At 38.8% G+C, this 20,744-nt stretch overlaps 1 protein-coding gene across 1 annotated transcript; it reads right to left on the reverse strand.

Annotated features, from left to right (window-relative positions):
• Positions 1 to 902: 902 nt before the first annotated feature.
• On the reverse strand, positions 903 to 19,913 carry apol1 (apolipoprotein L, 1). Its single transcript, XM_080906682.1, is given in 28 exon segments — positions 903 to 1,720; positions 1,722 to 2,598; positions 3,344 to 3,395; positions 3,703 to 3,739; positions 3,825 to 3,902; positions 4,630 to 4,674; positions 7,523 to 7,573; positions 7,725 to 7,814; positions 9,638 to 9,688; positions 9,791 to 9,871; positions 10,095 to 10,151; positions 10,547 to 10,612; positions 10,905 to 10,952; positions 12,561 to 12,632; positions 12,723 to 12,776; positions 12,894 to 12,962; positions 13,613 to 13,687; positions 13,805 to 13,852; positions 13,930 to 13,995; positions 14,353 to 14,409; positions 14,490 to 14,540; positions 15,120 to 15,188; positions 16,111 to 16,167; positions 16,301 to 16,372; positions 16,828 to 16,893; positions 17,552 to 17,623; positions 19,743 to 19,796; positions 19,899 to 19,913. Coding segments are annotated over 21 exon segments (2,142 nt in total). The 5' UTR covers positions 14,529 to 14,540; positions 15,120 to 15,188; positions 16,111 to 16,167; positions 16,301 to 16,372; positions 16,828 to 16,893; positions 17,552 to 17,623; positions 19,743 to 19,796; positions 19,899 to 19,913; the 3' UTR covers positions 903 to 1,591.
• Between the last annotated feature and the right edge of the window lie 831 nt (positions 19,914 to 20,744).

The raw sequence follows: 20,744 nt of genomic DNA on the forward strand, positions 1-20,744 counted from the left end.
ACCCTCAACCCTGAAATAATAAAGATAATAAAAACGAATCTTCTCAGGAAAAAGCAACTCAGACTTTGGTTTTTACCCTCATGTTTGTTTTACTCCTGGACAAAATGAAATCATCTGAGAGGAAACATGACTACAAACCAATTAGTTTAATTCAGATTAGTCCTTTTCTGATACTGTTTAAGTGGACAACTGTTAATAAGTTCAAACTTAGCTTGGTTAAAACCTTGAAGTTTACTGACAACCAAATAAAATTACCTGCTAATTAACTATCTAAACTATGTTAATGTTAATATAGTTTTGCATGAAAACATGATTAGAAATATATTATTTACCAATTATGTATACTGGGAAGGAAAACAAAATACAACAACAACAAAAAGCTAAATAGAAAATTAAAATAAAAGTTTTCCATCAGTGCTAAACTCCATAATACCAACTGAAGGAAATGCATTTCTTAATATATGTATACCGTATTTTTTGGACCATAAGGCAGAGCGGATTATAAGGCGCATTAAGCAAACAAAACAGTCAGATAAGTCAAACTTTACTCAACTCATTCTTCTTGCTTCCTCCACTTCCCTACTATTGATTCATTAATGTTGAATTCTCTTGCAGCTGCTCTATTCCCATGTTGTACTGCGTGACTGGTAGCCTTGAGTTTGAAATCCTTATACACACACACACACACACACAATACGGCAATATTATGTTGAAGCACAGTACGTATCACTCCGCGAGGCTCCTGACTACGGTAGCCATAATGCTCCGACAATCCATCAAGCGGTGGGGCTTTGTAGCTTAGCAAAGTCGTACCAAAACATTTCTTTACACATTTTTGAGCGTCGTGTACCACATAAATTCGGTTCGAGATCAGTAAGATCAACCAGAATTCATACATAAGGCGCATTTTTGAGAAAATTAAAGGATTTTAAGTGCGCCTTATAGTCCGAAAAATACGGTAACTGCAACACATTTACAAAAGGCAGTTAACATAACACCACAACCTCTAAAATTGTTCTCTTTGGAAGTCATGTTATAGATTGTAAGTCCCTGTGTACACGCTCAGTAGCTTCTAGCTCTACAGAGGTTCGACTGTTTTAAAACACTGCGAGCAGCTAAGTCATTCCTGAAGGTAAATGGGGCAGCCATTTTTTATGGAATGACCCACTAGATGGAAACAAGCTATAAACTTAAGCAAAGTCCAAACTAGGGTTTCCAAACAGCTGCTGCAGCAGTACAAAATCCAGTTACCTTTTTTTAAATTTGCTCTTTTCATTAAAATATACAAAACTAATCAGCCATTCTTGATGTTATCTGAAACACACCAATATCATCAAGGCAAATGCATCTTTAAAGAAGTCGGATCCTTTATTTCAGGTTTAGATATTTAACTTAATATTTTAACCTTTAAGGGCTCCTTTTGGACAATTAAAATACGCCTGATTGCAATTTTACTTAAAAAAAAAATCTGGCACCAACCACCTCATAGATAGTAAAATACAAAACATTTGCTTGTCTTTTGGGAATCGGACTGAGTTTTCCTTTAACCCTTAACTAGGAAGCAAAGCTGAAAGAACTTCCTAGTTATGTGTCAAACATATTCTCTGTTCTCAAGGTCCTTTTTGATGGCTTTTTTAATGCGGTCGATTTCATCTTCGTCTGAGCTGTCATTGTCCTTCTTTTCACTGTTCAAATCTTTTCCATCCTTCTCCTTCTTTTCTTTGTTGTCTTTCTCTTTTTTTTTCACTGTCCAGATCTTTGGTGGTCTTCTCAGAGTCTTTTTCTGGTGAGTTGAACTGCAGCTCTTGATGTATTGAGTTCAGCTCCACCAGACCATCGTGCAGCTGTTGCGCCACCTCCCTGATTTTGGCAGCAAACTCTGATTTTGCCCCTTTCTTGAGTTCTTTTGAGTCTTTGGACACAAAGTAGATATCCATAACTACAAAGAGTCCAGTAAGCACACCGGTTGCCATACTAGCAATCTGGACTGCTCTGGCTGCGGTGCTACCTGCTACATGGGCAAACTGGACAAAACGCATGATCTCATTGGCATTGACGAGGATCGCCTTTCCTGCCATGGCGCCATCTTCATAGAATTTGCTAGTAAGTGAAGGAAAGTCCTGATTGTATGCGCTATTCTTCATCTTGATCAGATCGAACCTGCGCAGGTTCTCAATACCCTGTTTGATGAACGTCAGGCACTTGTTGATGTCTTCCATCTTCTCCTGGTAGTCCTGCACGATCTTCTCCACCTTCTTGCGGTCCATGGTGTTGTTGACCTGGTTGGAGATGCCAGCACCTGCTGATGTCAGACCGCCTGCCGCAGCAATGCCCAGTCCCACTGCAGTCACAATCAAGGAAGTTCCCATGGTGAAGGGAGCCAGGGCGAGGCCAGCAACAGTGGCGACGCCCCCAACGGCGCTGGTGGAGCCGCCTGTGATTTGAGCGATCTTTGTGTTCTTGCTGAACTTGTCGAGCCCATCAGCGATGCCGTTGAGGTCAATGACATGCTGCCAGAGGCTCTCTGCCCGGTCCGTGAACAGTTTGTTGAAGACTCTGATGCCCTTCTGCAGCTTCTCAGCGGTCAAAGCAAAGGCCCTGAGAAAAGAAATTTGAGTCCTATTATACATTTTATAAGTAACTCCATCAAAAAGGCCATTTTGTCTCATTTACACCAACAGAATAAGTGTTAATTAACCAAAATATATATTTGATATTTATTTAACTAGTGATTTTGAGGAAAGCAGAATATCTTGTTTCTCAAAGCATGACAAAACAAACCTTTTTTTAAAGATTATTCACACCACTGTTTTCATTGGAATTGATTATTGATTATCCTTCCTCAGGAGAAAAGTTAAGTGTTGTTGTTTCGGGGTATGAGCTTCTTCAGTTCTCCATGGTGGATGTTTATGATGCAGATATATTATAAATTTTGTGTTGTCCAACGGTGGGCATAGCAATATTTGAGCAGCTCCAGAATAACCTTTTACATTTTATTCACATCACAATATGATAACAATATGGCAACAAAGGAAGATACCAAAGCAATATTTTATATTCAATTCTTGAATCTTAGCCATCAGAGCAGACTAAACCTTCTGGCAAAGATAGCAGGCGACAAGGAATTAGCAGCCTCGATTTAATGGTTAATAAGGAAATCAACATAAAATGCTACCATCTTCTTAAGAGACACAGCAAAGACATTTTAATGTGCTGCCTCCCTAAATTGATGCATTTATTATATTATATTGTAAAAATAAGTATAGCAGAACGGACCCCTGAAAGACCAAAAACAGCATTTAATGAAACATAAACACCTATATTAAAGCATATTAAAGCTTACTTGGCCTCTTCTTTTTCTGTCATGTCTTTATGTTGAGGTGGGTCTTTCCATTCTGAAAAAAAAAAAGACAAAAGAATGATTTATCATCGTTTTGTGCATCTTAGCAGCCCAAAAGTATGTAAATGCAAAACTATTACACTCATGCATGATATTAATCTGCTGCGATAACAGCATCAACTCTTAAAAAAAAAAAAAAAAAAAAAGGCCTTCTACCTGATTTTAACATCTGGCTGAAAGAATTTGGTTCCATTTCACCACAAGAACATGAGTGAAGTTAGTTTCTAATGCTGAGGGATAAGAATTACTTAAAAAAAAAAAACCAAAAAAAAAAAACAACCCCCATTTCATTTTCAACTTACGCTCCACAGTTTCCCACCATTCCATAAGATCCACATCCTGAAAGACATCATTAGGTTCCATGTTTGTTATTTTTGCTTTCCAAATAATGACTGAAGACTGCATTAAAATGTCAAAAACCTACATTACTATGTTCAGCTGAGGCAGTGCCAATACGGTAGTCCTCTAGCTGGTCAAACACAGACCTGTTCGCACCTTCACTCTGAGATGAAAGAAATAGTAAATAATAAAATTACATATCAAAACCACCATTTTAATCATAATTACTTCAACAAAAGATTGTGTCTGCAGTGAAACTGAAAAAAAAATACACAGTACTTGAGCATGAATGACATTATCATGCAACACATTTGGTCAGTTTCATTTTTTACATGGCTGTTGCGCATCTAAAGAGGAGGAAGTTTTGGTGAAAGGGATTCTGGGAATAGTGACTTATTTCTGCTGTTTTTGCAGAAGTTAAAGGACTCAACAGGGGAAAAAGGAAGCAGAGAAAGACGTCTGGGCATATTGTAGCCTAATCTCGTCTCATCATCCATGGCATAGACATGCACAAACACTGTGCGGCTGTTGTGTGTGGGTTTCATGTCAGCACTGGAAAGGGGAAAAACATGTAGACCACAACTGAGTCTGTTGGAAGGTGAGCAAACACTCTAGAGACAAGTTCTGCAAAGACTGTAAGTCTTTGTTTTCAGAGTGGAAGGAGGCATTAGGTGACAAAAACAGGCTTTTTGTAATGGTAATTTGTAAGTCCTGAACAACAGTGGTTAAACCAGCAAAATGTGGGCAAATACAGTGAGACTGAGATAAAAAAAACAAAAGAGGTTAAAAAGTTACTTTTGGTTTTAAAGTTTGATGTGCGAGGGGTGAGAGGGAGAAGGAAAGAAAAGAAAGAAAGTTTCTTGATATATTATTTTGATTATATTGTCTACCTCTGCTTGGGCTGTTTCTTGTGCACGTCTCTGTATCACTTTGGCCTGAAATAAACAAACACAGACACACAGTTCAATCGTTTGTAATACCAACACAGGACTTATCTGAATGTTTTATGATCTTAGACATAAAATAAATAAATAATTTAAATAAGTAATTTTTCTTCAAGGAAAAAAATAGCTGAAGAAGGAAAAAACATACAATTTCTTCCTTTTCACTTTCTTTGGTATTCAGGTTTAAGACTGGGTCAGTGAATTGCTCAAAAAGGCAGGCCATGTAATTCATTTATGTAAGCTTACCTGCCAAAACAACACAGAAATACTGCTTTGCTTAAGAACCACAGAGAAATTTGGAGCTAGTTTGTTTATTCATTTCTCAAATAAATAAATAAACAAATTCTGTTTGTGTAACAGTATATCAGAAGGTCTTTTTACCACCTTAATCAAAATTCTTTATGAGCTCAAACAGAGTTCAGTGCTCAAGATTTTAAGGGAGAAGCAATTTTGGAGACATCGTAGTTAGAGCCAAGTTACACTGTTCTATTTCGGTCTTTGGGTAATTTTTATGCCATTCAAAGCTCATGCAAGATTGAAAGCTTGGGGGAAGCTTCACCATTTGTTAATAGCAGAGGTCACTGGGGTAGTTGAAAAGCTCCCTGATCGGCCACCAGATACAGGCTCTGGACCAGGCATCTCCAACTCCAATCCTACTGGAGTAGCCCAGCTATTGTCCTGCAGCTTTCAGATGTATCCCTACTCCAACACGGTTGAAAATGGTCGCATTACCTCTTCAGCATGCCATCAAGTTTGGCAATAGCCTGGTAACAAGCCATTCATTTGATTCAGGTTTATTGGAACAAGGATGCATCTAAAAGCTGCAGGACAGTAGCTCTCCAGGACTGGAGTTGGAGACCCCTGCTCTGGACAATGTAGGGCTGTCTTGGTTGACATGCTTCTTTAATTTTGTGTCACAGTGCTGTTGTGGTTTTCAAAAAGGGGTTTGGAGGGTATGGTCTATTTATTGGGGTATCACACTGTTCATCCACCATAGGACAGTTGATGTCAGAATGCTACACAGGCTAACTGCCAAACCTTGGATTTAGGAGGAGGAATGCTTATTCTGTCCTGGACATGGAACAGTAGACCAGATCTTTACTATCGGACAACTTCTAGAGGGATTGTGGGAGTTTGAGTTAGAGTCTATATGTGCTTTGTAGACCTGGAGAAAGTTTATGGCTGGGTTCGTCTCGGGAACCTGTGGAATTCTTGGCAGTATATGGTTTCAGGTCTGTTGTTACAGCCATTTAGATCTTTGGGAGAGCTGAGAACAGTCAGTCCCTGGCACAAAGTCAAGCATATTTTCAGCCATCTTGATGCATGCTCAATTATCTATTTAAGTAAATCTCAAAAGGTAGCTCTTTCAGTGGGAGAAACGTTTCGTTACTCATCCAAGTGACTTCTTCAGTCTCAACTGACTGCAGGTTTCCCCAACCTTATAAACAGTACATTTGCACAATGACTGCAACTAGCCCACTGAATGAACAATGGGCTGTGAGGACAGTTCCTTGATCATTAATATGCAAATTGTCATGACCATTGATCAACAACCACCAATCAAAGACCATTGATCATTGATCAAAGACCATTGAGCAATGGCCATGAGTATCATTCACAGAGAGTTGGGGAATGGCTGCAATCACAGCAACCACTGGAGCACAAACTTGGTGTCATAAAATAAAAGGAAATTATAAATTGTAAGAAGTGTGCAAAAGGAAAAACCAGAGTGCGTGTGGAGATGAGATGTGTGTGAAAGAGTTCAGTCCTACACCTGGTTCGGTACCCGAATAGCCTGGGAGAAGAAGCTCCTGCTCATTCTCTCTGTTTTGGCCTTAAAGGAGCGGAAGCGCTTCCCAGAACTCAACAGTGAGCAGAGTCCATTGTTGGGATGGGAGAGGTCCATCAAAATCTTCCTGGCTTTGGTCTTGCACGGCTTGGTGTAGATGGACAGCAGGTCAGGAAGCTCTGATCGAATGATGCGTTTGGCCGAATGCACCATTCATTGCAGATCTCGTCTGTCCTGCTTGGTGCTGTTCCTAAACCAGGTGCAGATGTTTCCCGTCAGGACGCTCTCAATGGTGCAGGATTAATAGGTTTTAAGCACCCTCAGTGGCAGATGGAAGTCTCTAAGTCTTGTGAGGAAGAAGAGACGCTGGCGGGCTTTCTTAACCAAGGTGTTAATGTGACAGGACCAGTGATGGGAATAACGGCGTTACAAGTAATGGCGTTACTTTTTTCAGTAACGAGTAATCTAACTAATTACTATTCCTATCGTCCACCTAAGTGGACACGTAAAAAACTCTTTGAAAAGTACATGTTTAAAAAAATGAAGTTCGAAAATCTTTTCTCATGCCTAAAGATGAATAAAAATACTTAAGAAAAAAATCCTGATTGAGGTTGTCATACTTCATGCATGACAGGGTTAAACACCAAAACATGCTGCGCCAAAAAGTGATCCACCCCAAAGATTGCGTCCCTCAACACAGAGCAATATAGTATTCGCTGTTAAGTGCCAGGAGGATTGCCATTCTGATCATTAGACTTCTCTAATGATAATTAGCACAGAATAAATGGGTGGATACGCGTTTCGTAAAAGTGGCATGTAGCATGATGTCAGGTTGGATCTGTCTGCTCAAATTTTGGTTTCTCCAGCTCAGTGTCAGCTCCACAAAAGGTACAGAGCCATTCTCGTGATGACCCCGCCCCCCCCCCAAAAAAAGAAAATCCAACAAAAACTGACTGATTATTTTTATGAGAATGTCGGGGAAAGCTTCGGTTGTGTTGTGTAAACCAAAATGGAAGAACGGTTTGTACATGTTGCATGTTTGAATGTTACCTTTACATCAGGCATGAACGGGTTGTGCCTCTTTTTTTTCTTGACGTTGGTCTAAAAGAAAAAAATAAAATAAAAACATAAAAAGATCTCAGAATTATTGTAAAGGTCAAACACTGAAATACTCCTGCAGTAAAATGAATAAATGTTTGTGCCAACTTAAAAAAAAAGTTGTTCATGAACAGAAGGAATGTAGCTTAACGACCTCCATTTTTTCCTTAACCTCTTCTTTATTCTTTTCCTCCTTGGATGCAGATTCCTCATCTGCATTCAGCCCCACATCATCCGATGCAGCCTGAAGTAAATAAGAAAAACAAAACAATAAAAAGGTCAACATGAGCATGAAATAATAATCAACACGTCCTGGTTTTTGTTAGTCACAACCCCAGACCTTTCTATTTCTCCACTGATGAGTATAGATATAAAAATAGATATGTGCCATGTGTTTCTTTGTTTTCTTGTCTTTAGTCTAAAAAGAAAACACAAATAAAAAGGTCAAATCATTTTATCCTATAAAAAAATAATCTATCCAAACTATCAAGCAGTTTGGATATATGCAAATAAAGTATAATATCTGAATAAAGTCATGACTCCTGAGTTGGAAACTTAAAGTGCATCTTTTTAGAGGTCCCCCCCACCAAGGCTTAAAATAAAGGAGGGGCTGAGAGGTGCCTCCAGGGTTTTTTGTCCCAACACTATAGCCCCTTTTCCATTAGTACCTACTGGGTTCGACTCTGATTGACTGGTTTTCCATTACAACCCAGTAGCGCCTTAGCTGTGTCTCAATTACTAGGCCGCATCCATCAGAGGCTGCAACTGAAGGCCATTTATGTTACAGCGACGTAATGAAGGCTGTCCCAATTCAAAGGCTGCTCCAAATGCGGCTGTGTCCTTCATTTCCCCGGATTTGAAGGATGGGTCTGTAGTATCCTTCGTGGCCCAACCTATCCCAGAATTCATAGCGCGGCCCAGCCAATTCCAGTTTCCAACAATGGCAGCAGCTACTTTGTTTTAATATTACTCTACTCCAGCCCACGTAGACCGCAAATGTCGGGTCCTTCGAAGGATGCGGCCTAGGAATTGGGACACAGTTCTTGTTTGCCTGCTTGTTGTCATAGCAACGCGTCTGCGCATGCTGTTGTTTTTCTTACTCATTTTATGCATTTTCAAATGTTTCAATATTGCTACTGTTGTAAATTCTGCCACAGGCGACTTTGTTTTAGGTGGAAAGGTGAAAAAGTAATTAAGTTGCTTTTATTAAATTTGATAAATGATTGACATGACACATATGGTATAACATGAGCAGGCAATGAAACAGTATTAGTATGAGCATACGACAAGGTAGTGAAGGGGTTAAAACATGAAGACATGAAACACTCGATAAGAAGGAAGCAAGAACTTGAAAAGTTAGGATTAGCCACCACAAATAATTCAGGTTTGTTTTCATCGGCTCTTTTATACCACACAGTATAAAAACAAAAAACAACAACAACCACAGGCTCACGGAAGTCATTCTATTGAGATCGGTCCATCTATATAGATATGTATTATTTTGAAAACCCAAAAAACTGGCATATGCAGAGGGTCTAGTCTGACCCACAATGATGACAAGACAAACGTAACATTTTGCCCTTCGGAGGGTTCTTCTCATCATCGCCATCTTTGGCTACAGCAGATTCATCTCCTTTTACACCTTCTTTACCTGATGGTCTCTGCCGCAAATTAAACTAATCAGTTAATTGCAATGGTTTTTTTGTATTGTGCAGGAACGTACTGAAGTAGCAGATAATGATATTATGAATCAGGTTAGGCAAACATTTGATCAGTTATATCTGATCCCACAGGTTTGCTCACAGGCTAAAATGAAATGTAAGGAGAAACTTCAATTCTTCACAAGAATAAAGACGTCCATCCATCCATCCATTTTCTTCCGCTTATCCAGGAGAGAAGAATAAAGACATTTCTGACTAATTTCATCTAAGTTTTTCATATTTTTTTGTAGCGGCGGTCAGAAAGAACCAGCCGTCATAGTCAACTTCCGATAATCAATACTTGTCTAAAATAACATTAAACCCTTTTTTAGAGTCTAATCGTTGTACTGTATGAAAATGTTAATACCTGTTGGTTGTTCTGTTCTTGTCGACTGTGTCCAATTATTCTGTTCAGCTCCTGAAATTAAACCACAACAGTTTTCTAAACGATAAGGGTTTAAAGTAGTGCTTTAATACACATCATCACAGACAAACTATTCCCTAAACTCAGGGAGCTCACCTCTTCTGATGGTCGGGCAGGAACTGCAGGAGGCTTAGCAGGTTTTTCTTTCTTCTCTCTGGAGGTCATGTCTTTGCCTTCCTGTACAGGACAAAAATAAAATACTTGTTCCAAAGCTGAAACTGAATGTGAAACAGTCAGTTAATGCCAAGTACTGGCTTTCTATTTATACAAAGCAGTGCATTTTAAACATTTTGATTCTTTTAAAGCCACTCAAATGATCTAATCTGTATTCTAACAGCTTCCCTCAAATATAATAAAACTCTGGGCAATTAAAGCAAAACCTGAGAAATGCAAACCATACGTTGTTATCCTCACTTCTTGGTTTTACTTTGTCATGTGACAACGTCCCCTTCACCTCCTGCTCAACGAAATCACATCAACAAAGAGAGCAGAAGTTAGAATATTCCAACAAAGACCACACGTCACAAAAAGAGGCAGCGGTGTTTGACTGCATGTGAACCTCCTGAGTTGGTCTGGATGGGACCAAGATAGCTGCACTCCTTTCCCTTCTTTCGTACTGGTTCATGTTACTTTTGACCTCACAAGGGCGCACATACACACACAAACCCAAAAACAAACGCAGTGTAACTGAAGGCACTAGCGCATGACGACAGGGAGGTTTGATAAGAGGAAGTCATGCAGAGAGGAGGAGGAAGTGGGGAAAGGTATGGAATAAGAAGTGTGAGTATTTTTGACTGCATGTATGTGGGTGGGTAATTTGAAGACTCACAGTGACGCATTAAATAGACTTACTGGTTTTGATTTTTCTCCCACTTCTTTTTCATTCTCCTTGAGTGTTTCTGCATCTTCTGTGTCTTTCTGAACAAAAGGAAAATAAATATTGGGCTTGTGAATATAAAAATGAGGTGGCACTTTCATGAAATTAGGGAACCAAACGGAAAAAATACACCCCACACCAGCACTTTATGTAGTCTGCAAAATCTGTGGGATAAATAGTACCATCTACACCACTGCCACCATCCCTAATGTGTGCAAAACATCGTTACTGCTAAAAAATGAACAATCACCACCATCACCAAAAAACAGCCACGATTACAAGTGCCTCAGTAACACCTTGACCAACATCAAACATATTTAGCAGTGTAGTTACTTTTTGGCGGAAAGATATCAGTTTGGACATGGCTCCAACCACGGCATTCTGGGAGGGAGAAAACATCAGGAGAATATTGAAGCTTAAAGTTAATAAAGCTTTTATTCGTGTGGTGTCCGAGTCTATATTTACAGTGGCTTGCAAAAGTATTCGGCCCCCTTGAACTTTCCCACATTTTGTCACATTACAGCCACAAACATGAACCTCCACCCCAGTCTCAAGTCTTTTGCAGACTCCAAGAGGTTTTCTTCCAAGATTGCCCTGTATTTGGCTCCATCCATCTTCCCATCAACTCTGACCAGCTTCCCTGCTGAAGAGAAGCAGCCCCAGAGCATGATGCTGCCACCACCATATTTGACAGTGGGGTTGGTGTGTTCAGAGTGATGTGCAGTGTTAGTTTTCTGCCACACATAGCGTTTTGCATTTTGGCCAAAAATTTCAATTTTGGTCTCATCTGACCAGAGCACCTTCTTCACGTTTGCTGTGTCCCCCACATGGCTTGTGGCAAACTGCAAACGGGACTTCTTATGGTTTTCTGTTAACAATGGCTTTCTTCTTGCCACTCTTCCATAAAGGCCAACTTTGTGCAGCACACCACTAATAGTTGTCCTATGGAGAGATTCCCCCACCTGAGCTGTAGATCTCTGCAGCTCGTCCAGAGTCACCATGGGCCTCTTGGCTGCATTTCTGATCAGCGCTCTCCTTGTTCGGCCTGTGAGTTTAGGTGGACGCCCTTGTCTTGGTAGGTTTACAGTTGTGCCATACTCCTTCCATTTCTGAATGTTCACTTGAACAGTGCTCCGTGGGATGTTCAAGGCTTGGGAAATCTTTTTGTAGCCTAAGCCTGCTTTAAATTTCTCAATAACTTTATCTCTGACCTGTCTGGTGTGTTCTTTGGACTTCATGGTGTTGTTGCTCCCAATATTCTCTTGGACAACCTCTGAGGCCGACACATAGCAGCTGTATTTGTACTGACATTAGATTACACACAGGTGCACTCTATTTAGTCATTAGCACTCATGAAGCATGTCTATGGGCAACTGACTGCACTCAGACCAAAGGGGGCTGAATAATTCCACACACCCCACTTTGCAGTTTTTTATTTGTATAAAATGTTTGTAATCATGTATGATTTTCGTTCCACTTCTCACGTGTACACCACTTTGTGTTGGTCTTTCACGTGGAATTCCAATAAAATTGATTCATGTTTGTGGCTGTAATGTGACAAAATGTGAGAAAGTTCAAATACGAATACTTTTGCAAGCCACTGTAGATCTCCAGATTTAAATTCTGTGGAAGCCTTATGGCCACAGCGGGGTGGCATTCCTGGTTTTGTTTTGTCTTAGTCCTTTTTTAAAATGATTTTTTGAGGGGGACTTTTAAGCCTTTGTTGAGACAGGACAGTGGAGAGAAGACAGGGAATAAGTAGAGAGAGGGCAGGGGAAAGACATGTAGTAAATGGCCTCAGGGATGCATCTTAAAGACTTTCAATGGTGGTGAAACTAAACCCAACTTTTAACTGAATGAACAGGAAGCAGCAAGCTTCCTACTAAATAAGACTTCCCCTCAGTGTCTGTCAAACGTAACTTGAATTAAATAAACTGAGAAATGTCAAACAAATGTACTTTAAACAGGGAAAAATATCTATAGCCGTACCTGCTTATGGCCTGATGACTTCTTGTTGCTGACAGTTAAATCTTCTTCTATTGAGCCTGCCTCCTTTTCATTCTGTACAGAACAGACAGAAATCAACGGATGAATGTGGCTGTACAATCCTCAGATTTTTTTCCCCCAAGGGATAATCAAGAGCATCCTTACTTTGTTTGCATATCGAAATGGATTCAGCTTTGTCATTCCCCCAGCCAGTTTATTCTGAATATGAGGTAAAACAGAATTTTAAATGAAGAAGAAGAAGAAGATCCTGCTTCCTGTTCATTCAGTCAAAAGTTGGGTTTAGAAGAAGAAGAAGACCCAAACATTAACACAAACCTGTTTTTGAGTGGGCTGGTTATCTCCATGGTCCACTTTCTTCTCGTCATCGTTGTTGGAGCTTTTCTCCTGTGGATGATGCCAATTTTGATTGAGTTAATGTCACAATACCCCGCTCACTTCGATCTTCTTCTGCTATCCAATTTGCTGTGGCTTCTTTCCACGTCAGCACCATGGGAAGCAGAACTTTTGGCTGCTCTGCTCCCAAGCTGTGGAACTCTCTACCCTCAGATGTAAGAAACATTGGTTCTCTCTCCCAGTTTAAATCTCAACTCAAAACCCATCTGTTCACTGTGAACCCACTGTTTGTTAATTTGATCTTGTTCTTTTGTTTTTATTGTTCTTCATTTTGTCATCTCTATTATGCGTTTTATTCTATTGTTAAGTGTCCTTGGATGTCTTCAATAATCATTTTTAAAATGCTTTTGAGGCATTCGCTCTCTCCGTCCCTCATATATTTTAAGCGACCTCTCACTTGTTTATCACTGCAGAGCGTGCTCTTCATCATTTGACTGAAACCATTATGAGGTAAAACAAAAACAGCTACCATTTAGAGTAAATCATCAAGCCAAACTGTTGTTTTTCTTTCTTCAAAAAAATTAAAACACTGTTATATTTGTGCATCCTCTGATTAAGCACGGGTCATCAATATCATCAATCACTGTGAGGCAAAATCTCCTTTAAAGAGAGCTGAAATTCAGCTTGGTGAAACAACCAACCTCCTTGGTTTTGGGCTTCCCTGTGGCAGAACTGTTCTCCTGTGAGTCTCCTGAGTGGTCAGTCTTTTCCTTATCCTGGTAACATACAAAGTATGTACCGTATATCACAAACCAGAAAGCATAATCACATGTGCATCGCACAGGCAGGTAGAGGACGTGATATGACGTGATATTACTGAAAAAGGAAATAACCTGAGAGGAGGAGGTGAAGGGACTCCTCAAGACCTTTGCAACGCCACCCTGACAGAATTCAGAGCAGTTAAGGTTAGAAACTGATCGTATTTCCTGTATATTGTAACAGTAACCTTATCACTTACTTTTGAAGACTTCTCCACGGCACTGTCATTACCAGCAAGGAGTTCATCATCGACAGACAAATCATCCTTAACAAAAGGGTAATCAAACAAAAAAGTCAGTCAGACAAAAACAGCAGTGTTAACTCCAAAACAACCCAGTATCAAAAAGATTCATTGTTAAAGTCATACAAGCAATGTCCTTACATTTGAGCCCTGCAACAAATCACCAAATCACTTTTGAAAATAAAACAAAAGCGATCAATCTTTTTTTTTTATGCCATACTTTGTGTCTGGCATAAAAAAAGAGCATTTGGGGGTCGACTATATATAGTCTTAAACATGACTTTAGTGACAATTAGTGACACTTGTGTTACCTTATTTACTTTTGATAGCTGACTTTTGTTTGGTTTTGGTTTTTTCAAACAGGGGAAAAAAACAACTTACCTTTGCGTGGTTCTTGTCATTGCTGCCAGAGAGATCATCTGGTGCAGCAGAATCCTCCTGAAGGTCAGAAAAAACATCAACTACAATACTCATAATAGTCCAGAAAATGGACTGTAACATTGTTATTAATCTCTTACCTGAGGGTGTGGGGATTTTTTAAACATACTGCTAAACATCCCACCTGTCTCCTAAAGAAAAAAATCAAATCACATTAAAATTGGTGTTTGGCAAGGATTTGACGCTGTGCGCTACCTTAACAAGAATCACTCGGAAGGATCACGGCGTGGTATGGCTTACGGCCATACCACCCTGAGCACGCCCGATCTCGTCTGATCTCGGAAGCTAAGCAGGGTTGGGCTTGGTTAGTACTTGAATGGGAGACCGCCTGGGAATACCAGGTGCTGTGAGCTTTGGGGTGGCTGTAGCTCAGGAGGTGGAGTAGGTCATCTACTGATCGGAAGGTTGGTGGTTCGATCCCTAGCTCCTCCAGTTTGCATGTCAAGTATCCTTGGGCAAGATACTAACCCCAAGTTCCTCTCTGATGCATCCATCGGAGTGTGAATGTACTTAGAAAGCACTATGTATACAGAAAGTGCTTGTGAGAATTGTGTGATTGGGTGAATGTGGTACTCTGGGAGAGTAGAAAAGCTCTATATAAGAATCAGTCCATTTACCATCACTATTTTTATTTCTAGCTGCTTATAGGGTGAAAGCGAACTTTAAAACTAGTTGCTGCAGATGGAGGAAGCAGCTTTTAAAAAACTCACCTTAGTGTTGCTGTTCACTGGCAGATTGTCGTTGCTGCCTAAGATCTTAACGGTTGTGGACAAATCCTCCTAACAAGAGAAACAAAACCTTTTGACCACTTAATATGTATTTCAACACGGGTGAAACTAAGAGGAGTCAGACCCATTTTGGAGTCCTTTTTTTAAAAAAAAATTAAAATTCTACTTGTCATCCACCTGACTCCTAAAAGTAACAAAAAGAGATGTGCAAAGATACATAAAGAGATGTATAAAAACACCTTTTTTAGTTTTAAATGAATAAAGTAGCAGTTCCTTTGTTTAAACTGGCGCATCAGTCACATGGACAGGGAGGGTTCAGTGCCCCAAACATTTGCCAGCACTTTTTCCAGATAGCTGATGCAGGTTTTTCCCTCTCGTACAAACACACACAACAAAAACCTGTCCACTTAGGCACATTGCTACTGTAGCTCAAAATCACCAACGTATTGTAAGTCACTAATAAAGCACATTTGGATTTTCCAGGGGATGATACTAGAAAAATCACACATAAAGGTTTTAACAGATAACCATTTCATAAATCTCTGAAAAACATGCTTTTGCCCAGTATATTTATCTGTGCTTGAAGTGACATTTATCAGGTCCCCTTTTTTCCTTTGGTGTTTGAAGTTACCATTAAGATTCAATCAAATAAATTCATTCATTCAGTTTGGGTACTTTTTTGTATTATGAAGTGGTAAATGCACTTTTAATAACAAGCGACAGAGGCGGTTAGTTAACTGGAGAAGTAGTCAGTAGAAGGAGGCATTGTCATTCCCTATACTGTTATTTAAATGATAATATTACCATTTTTATTAAGATGTATTTCTTTGTTGCATTTCTTATGTTGTAGAGATTTTGACTAATGCCTTTTGATGTTAGCATGGACCTCTTGTCGATGTTATGTAGTTTTGTTAAGACATAAATGGTAACTTTAAAAGAGAATCTCAAATTGCTGTTTGCTGATTAGACCTACCTTTGCATTGGTGTCCTCAGACAGATTGTCATTACTGGCTGAGATGGCCTTTAGATCCTGAAGCACACAAGAATGCACAGTAAATAACAAATAACATAATAATACACAGTTTAGCCAGTTAGTCATTAGTAGCATTTCCTGCATGAACCTCCAGTGAGTGGAGGACATGTAATAAAAGATTGTGTTTAACCTGCGAAGGCCTCCGCACATGTCTTGGTTTGGGAGATAGTTTCCGTAATCCACCCAGCTCACCTGATTTATCCTGAAGAGAAATGTACAGAAAAGAATTTCAAAACATAACACTAGGTAGGAAATCCACAGCGATTACATGAATTTTGTTTTTCTCTGTGAAGTCCAACTAAAACCAAATCATTTATAGGTATTAAATATTTAACAGTCCAGCTTAATGATTGGCTAAAAGCAAATCATAGCAGCAGCTATTTTAATGAACCACATTGCAATTCTTTTTAAATAATGTATTTTTTTTTTACTCTGTTGCATTGTAGCTTTGAAGATTTTCCCCAGTTACAAGCATTTAGTGGAGTTTTGTAGTTATAGTTTATACATATATAAGATCTGCAGATAGTTAAATAGGGACAGGATTGAAAACTAGCAATTGCTATAAATTCTGCACATCATCATTTCTATGCTTATGTTAAAATACAAGCAAAATTTGAATTAAAAAATATGTATATCACAGAAAGAGAGCAAATTTACCTTTGACTTGCTGGTTAAACTGTCATTGCTGGCAGACAGTTCAGGATTTTGTAATGTCAAGGCAGCCTGCAAAAACAAAAAAAAGGTGTTTTTGGTTATAGGAAACTAAGGAAATTAAAGCCACAAAGGCAGAAAACTGTTATTCCCTGTTATCTTATAAATATTTAAAAACATGACCAACAAAACAAAACAAAACCTGAAGCAAAAGAGGAAACAAACAGGAAAATATTACTTTTATCAATGCATGTGGTACTGATTATCCAAACTTACTGTTAGGGCTTAATCATTTTTTTTTCATCTGTATACAAACTTAAGAACTACTTTTGGTTTAGAGAAAATTCCTGTGGGATAATTTTCATTACTTGTTTGGGACATTCATAACATAAGGTTTTGACTTGACAGGATTTGCATTTGTAGTATAATGTCATGTCTGATCCTCTTTGGCAGATTTTAGGCATTCCTTTAAGCATTCCAGCATAATTACAACCACAAATATATCATTAATTGGAGATACAAGTATGTAAATTATAAAAAAAAAAAGTTGCTTTAAATTTGATTACAAATACATAAATTTGACTGTTTCAAGTTAATTAATTAAAATTAGTTACAGCTAATTGCTGCAATCTGTTGGAAGTCAGTCCTCGATCCAAGCTTTTGAAAAGACAACAAAATTAATAAAATAAACAAAAAAGCATAATAAGGATAATTAAAGCCGCAACATTACCTGTGCAGATGGAAGCAGTTCTTTAGACTTGGAGGATTTTTTGAATATCCCACTGAATAATGAGGCTTTTTGCTGATTGAAAATTAAAAAGAGAGACATTCATTTACTGAAATCCATCTCAAAGAAACATTGCCATTAAAAGATGTAAATCTGCAGTTAAAAAAATGCCTCGCTGATTACAGCTCTGCTCTCAGGACTCAAAACTGAAAAGATTTTAACTAATGCAATTGTTACTAATGCACTTACACATTTTAAAGATCTCACTCCAATCTCATGTTTGAATTTAAAATCTGGAATTGAAGCTGATTTCATGTCTGGACTTGGAAAACATCATGAGTGATTTTTGTATTTACAGCATGTGTACGTACAAGTTAAAAGTGGACCACAATGCTTCTGGCTTCCGACCACTTAAGTGAAGCAAAGTCTTCCTTTGGGCCTCATGGTAAATTTGCCGAGCAGCTCAGACATAATCAGATTGTTTAATATTTATTCCAGTATATTACAGGTGACATGTCAGAGAAAAGTTATTCATTTTCCGTGTTTTGAACTACTTTGTTTAGTACAGAACTTCCTACTGTCCAAGTTGTGCATTACACTAGTAGCACATAAAACCATAAAAGCGTCAAAAATCAAATATACTATAAAGAAGGCTTTGATTTTGAAAGAAAAAAGTAATAATAAACAAAAGAATGAATAATTACTAACAGTTTTTGTTATAAGTTTAATTTATTTTAACTTAAAATCTTTATTAAGTAATTTGTATGTATCTATATCAAATATTATGGACACACATGTGCTAGTATATTAAAGACTAGAATGTGAATGTACTACAACTATATCTCAACCAATCGTGGGAACATGCACAGTCACTGCCCCAACTTGGAGTTTTGAAAAAGTCCGATAAGGAAAATGGGCATTATTTTACACAATAAAACGCTAGAGTCCGAAAACAAATATAGTGCTGGATATGAGCCCAGTGGATCTACTCGAATGTTCTGGCTGAAGAAAACAGCAGGCCTGGAAATATTCTTCTGCGTCACAGGAAAAAAGAAAAAACATGTTTGTTCATTATTGTGAATGTGCTCTTTGTAGATTAGTTGGGGCAAGGTCCTTCTGGGCAAGTCATGCCGTCTTGGTGACACATTCAGGCAGTTATTTATTCCAGAGGGAGGATATTATTCCAAGGTCAGCTGTTGTAAGAAACTCGCTTTATTGGGCATGACGCAGGATCATGTATCATACAAGTGCCACCTTTTGTGATAGTCACCATAGATTTGGACTGCTATTCTTTCAGTTAAACATCACTAGTTTAGTGAATAGTACATACTCACTGGGGTAATGTTAGAGGACATTTAAACCAACGTCTCATAATTGTAGGATCAGGGCAAAGAATTGATTTAGAACAGTATCACGATATCTTGCATGGAGATATGGTATTGACGCAGGGAGACCAAACATCAATATTTTATTAAATATATTAAAATAGTACTCTGTGGATACTACGAACAAGAGGGCTCATTTTGGCTGACAGACAACTGGTTGTATTATGGTCATATTCCCATAGAACAGAAAGGTTGCTGTGTACAAATACGACAATTCACGTGAATTTCTGTTAAATGCAAATTTATGTCCACGTAGCAAGATATGATTTTCAACAAATAGTTTATATCTAAATTATCAGAAACAGATTGTATGCAATTGCCAACTTGACCCTGTTCAGTTGCAGACTGATAGCAGACTACTGCGTCTTGGTGTTGGTGTGCTTAACAATCTCTCATGTAAAAAAGTGAGAAAACTTTTGAATTAAAAAAAAATCATGAGCTTTGAGCAACCTAAGCAGATTTTCTTTTACCATTACTCACTATTTTTAATGAGTTTTATGAGTTTGTCCTAACGGACAAACCTTAAAAGTATGGAAGTTTAACAGTGAAAGGCAGAGTTAACGAGGGACCCGGAGGGTTATTTTCGCCTTCGATCAACCCGAGTAAGTTACAGTCCCTTAAAAATAAACCCTTAAAGTAACCTCGCAGGCGTTACTTTGCGATGAAGAGCCAACGTGAACTCTCCGCACACTTATGCGTCTGTTTGTGGTCGCAGTTTGTGGTAAAGGTCAGTAAAGTGTTGAACATGCTTACCGAGCTGACTTCAGGAAGAAACAAAACAAACGTCAACAAACTAAAGTTGTACTCACAGAGACAGCTCCTCCGTCACACTCCAGGTCCAAATCAAGGTTACCGTACCGCTCCTGTAACAGACAGGTTACATATTTACTGTATCAACGCTATTTTTATAAAGGCGTTCACCATAAAGGGCGAGACGTGTAACGGCCACCGTACCATTAACGTACAATTACAGGGAACTGCTGTCTCCCTTAGGTGAACTTGTCCCGTTTGTTGTCAGAGGTTAACGGATATAAATATAAAAGTCCCGCTCCTCAGAAGGACTTTGTGTCCTCTGCTTGTTGATACTGTCGGTTGTTTTCACTCAGCGAGCTGCGCAGGTCAGGATTCTCCCTCCTTTGTAGGAAAAAAAATTAAAAAACAGAAGGAAAAAGAAACTGGCTGGGAATACTTCCCCCAGATCTGGGTTATCGCTTGAAACTGGCGGAGGTTGTCCGCTTCACCCCGTGGTCCAGGTGAGTGATCGTCTCATCTGGGAGCGGTCAACCCGATTCTGCTGCATTCGGGAACTGGTGTCAAGCCAGCCTCCAATTCGAGACTTGCAGTCAAGCCAGCCTCCAGTTTGTTTTACGTTCCCTGTGTATTCAAAGTATTACGGGAATGGATGTGGAAACCGGATTTCAAAATAAAAGCCAACTTCGAGTGAATTAACAGATATGTTAAGAACATAATAACATATAATTTAGGCTTTTTTTTTTTACAAACTCTAATGTTAGATCTATATGACACAGCCTTGTACCCTAATTGTGCCCTGTCACTATCAAGGCCATCTTATTTTGGATTTCAAAGTAAAAGCCCTGTGAATCTTCATTTTTGAACTACTCTTTCAATGACTTAATAATGCTCTTAAAAGCAAAAGTCGTATTTCCAAATACTATTTGAACTTTATATCAACACTTTCCAACCACAGTCTTTTTACAGTGATACCATATCAATATCAAGTCAGTCTGATTTTGCCTTTCATAGTAATGGCCCTTTGAAATTGTCCATAATTGACTTAATCTTCTAACGAT

This window comes from Rhamphochromis sp. 'chilingali', assembly GCF_963969265.1.
Source record: "Rhamphochromis sp. 'chilingali' genome assembly, chromosome: 16".
Classification (NCBI taxonomy): domain Eukaryota; kingdom Metazoa; phylum Chordata; class Actinopteri; order Cichliformes; family Cichlidae; genus Rhamphochromis; species Rhamphochromis sp. 'chilingali'.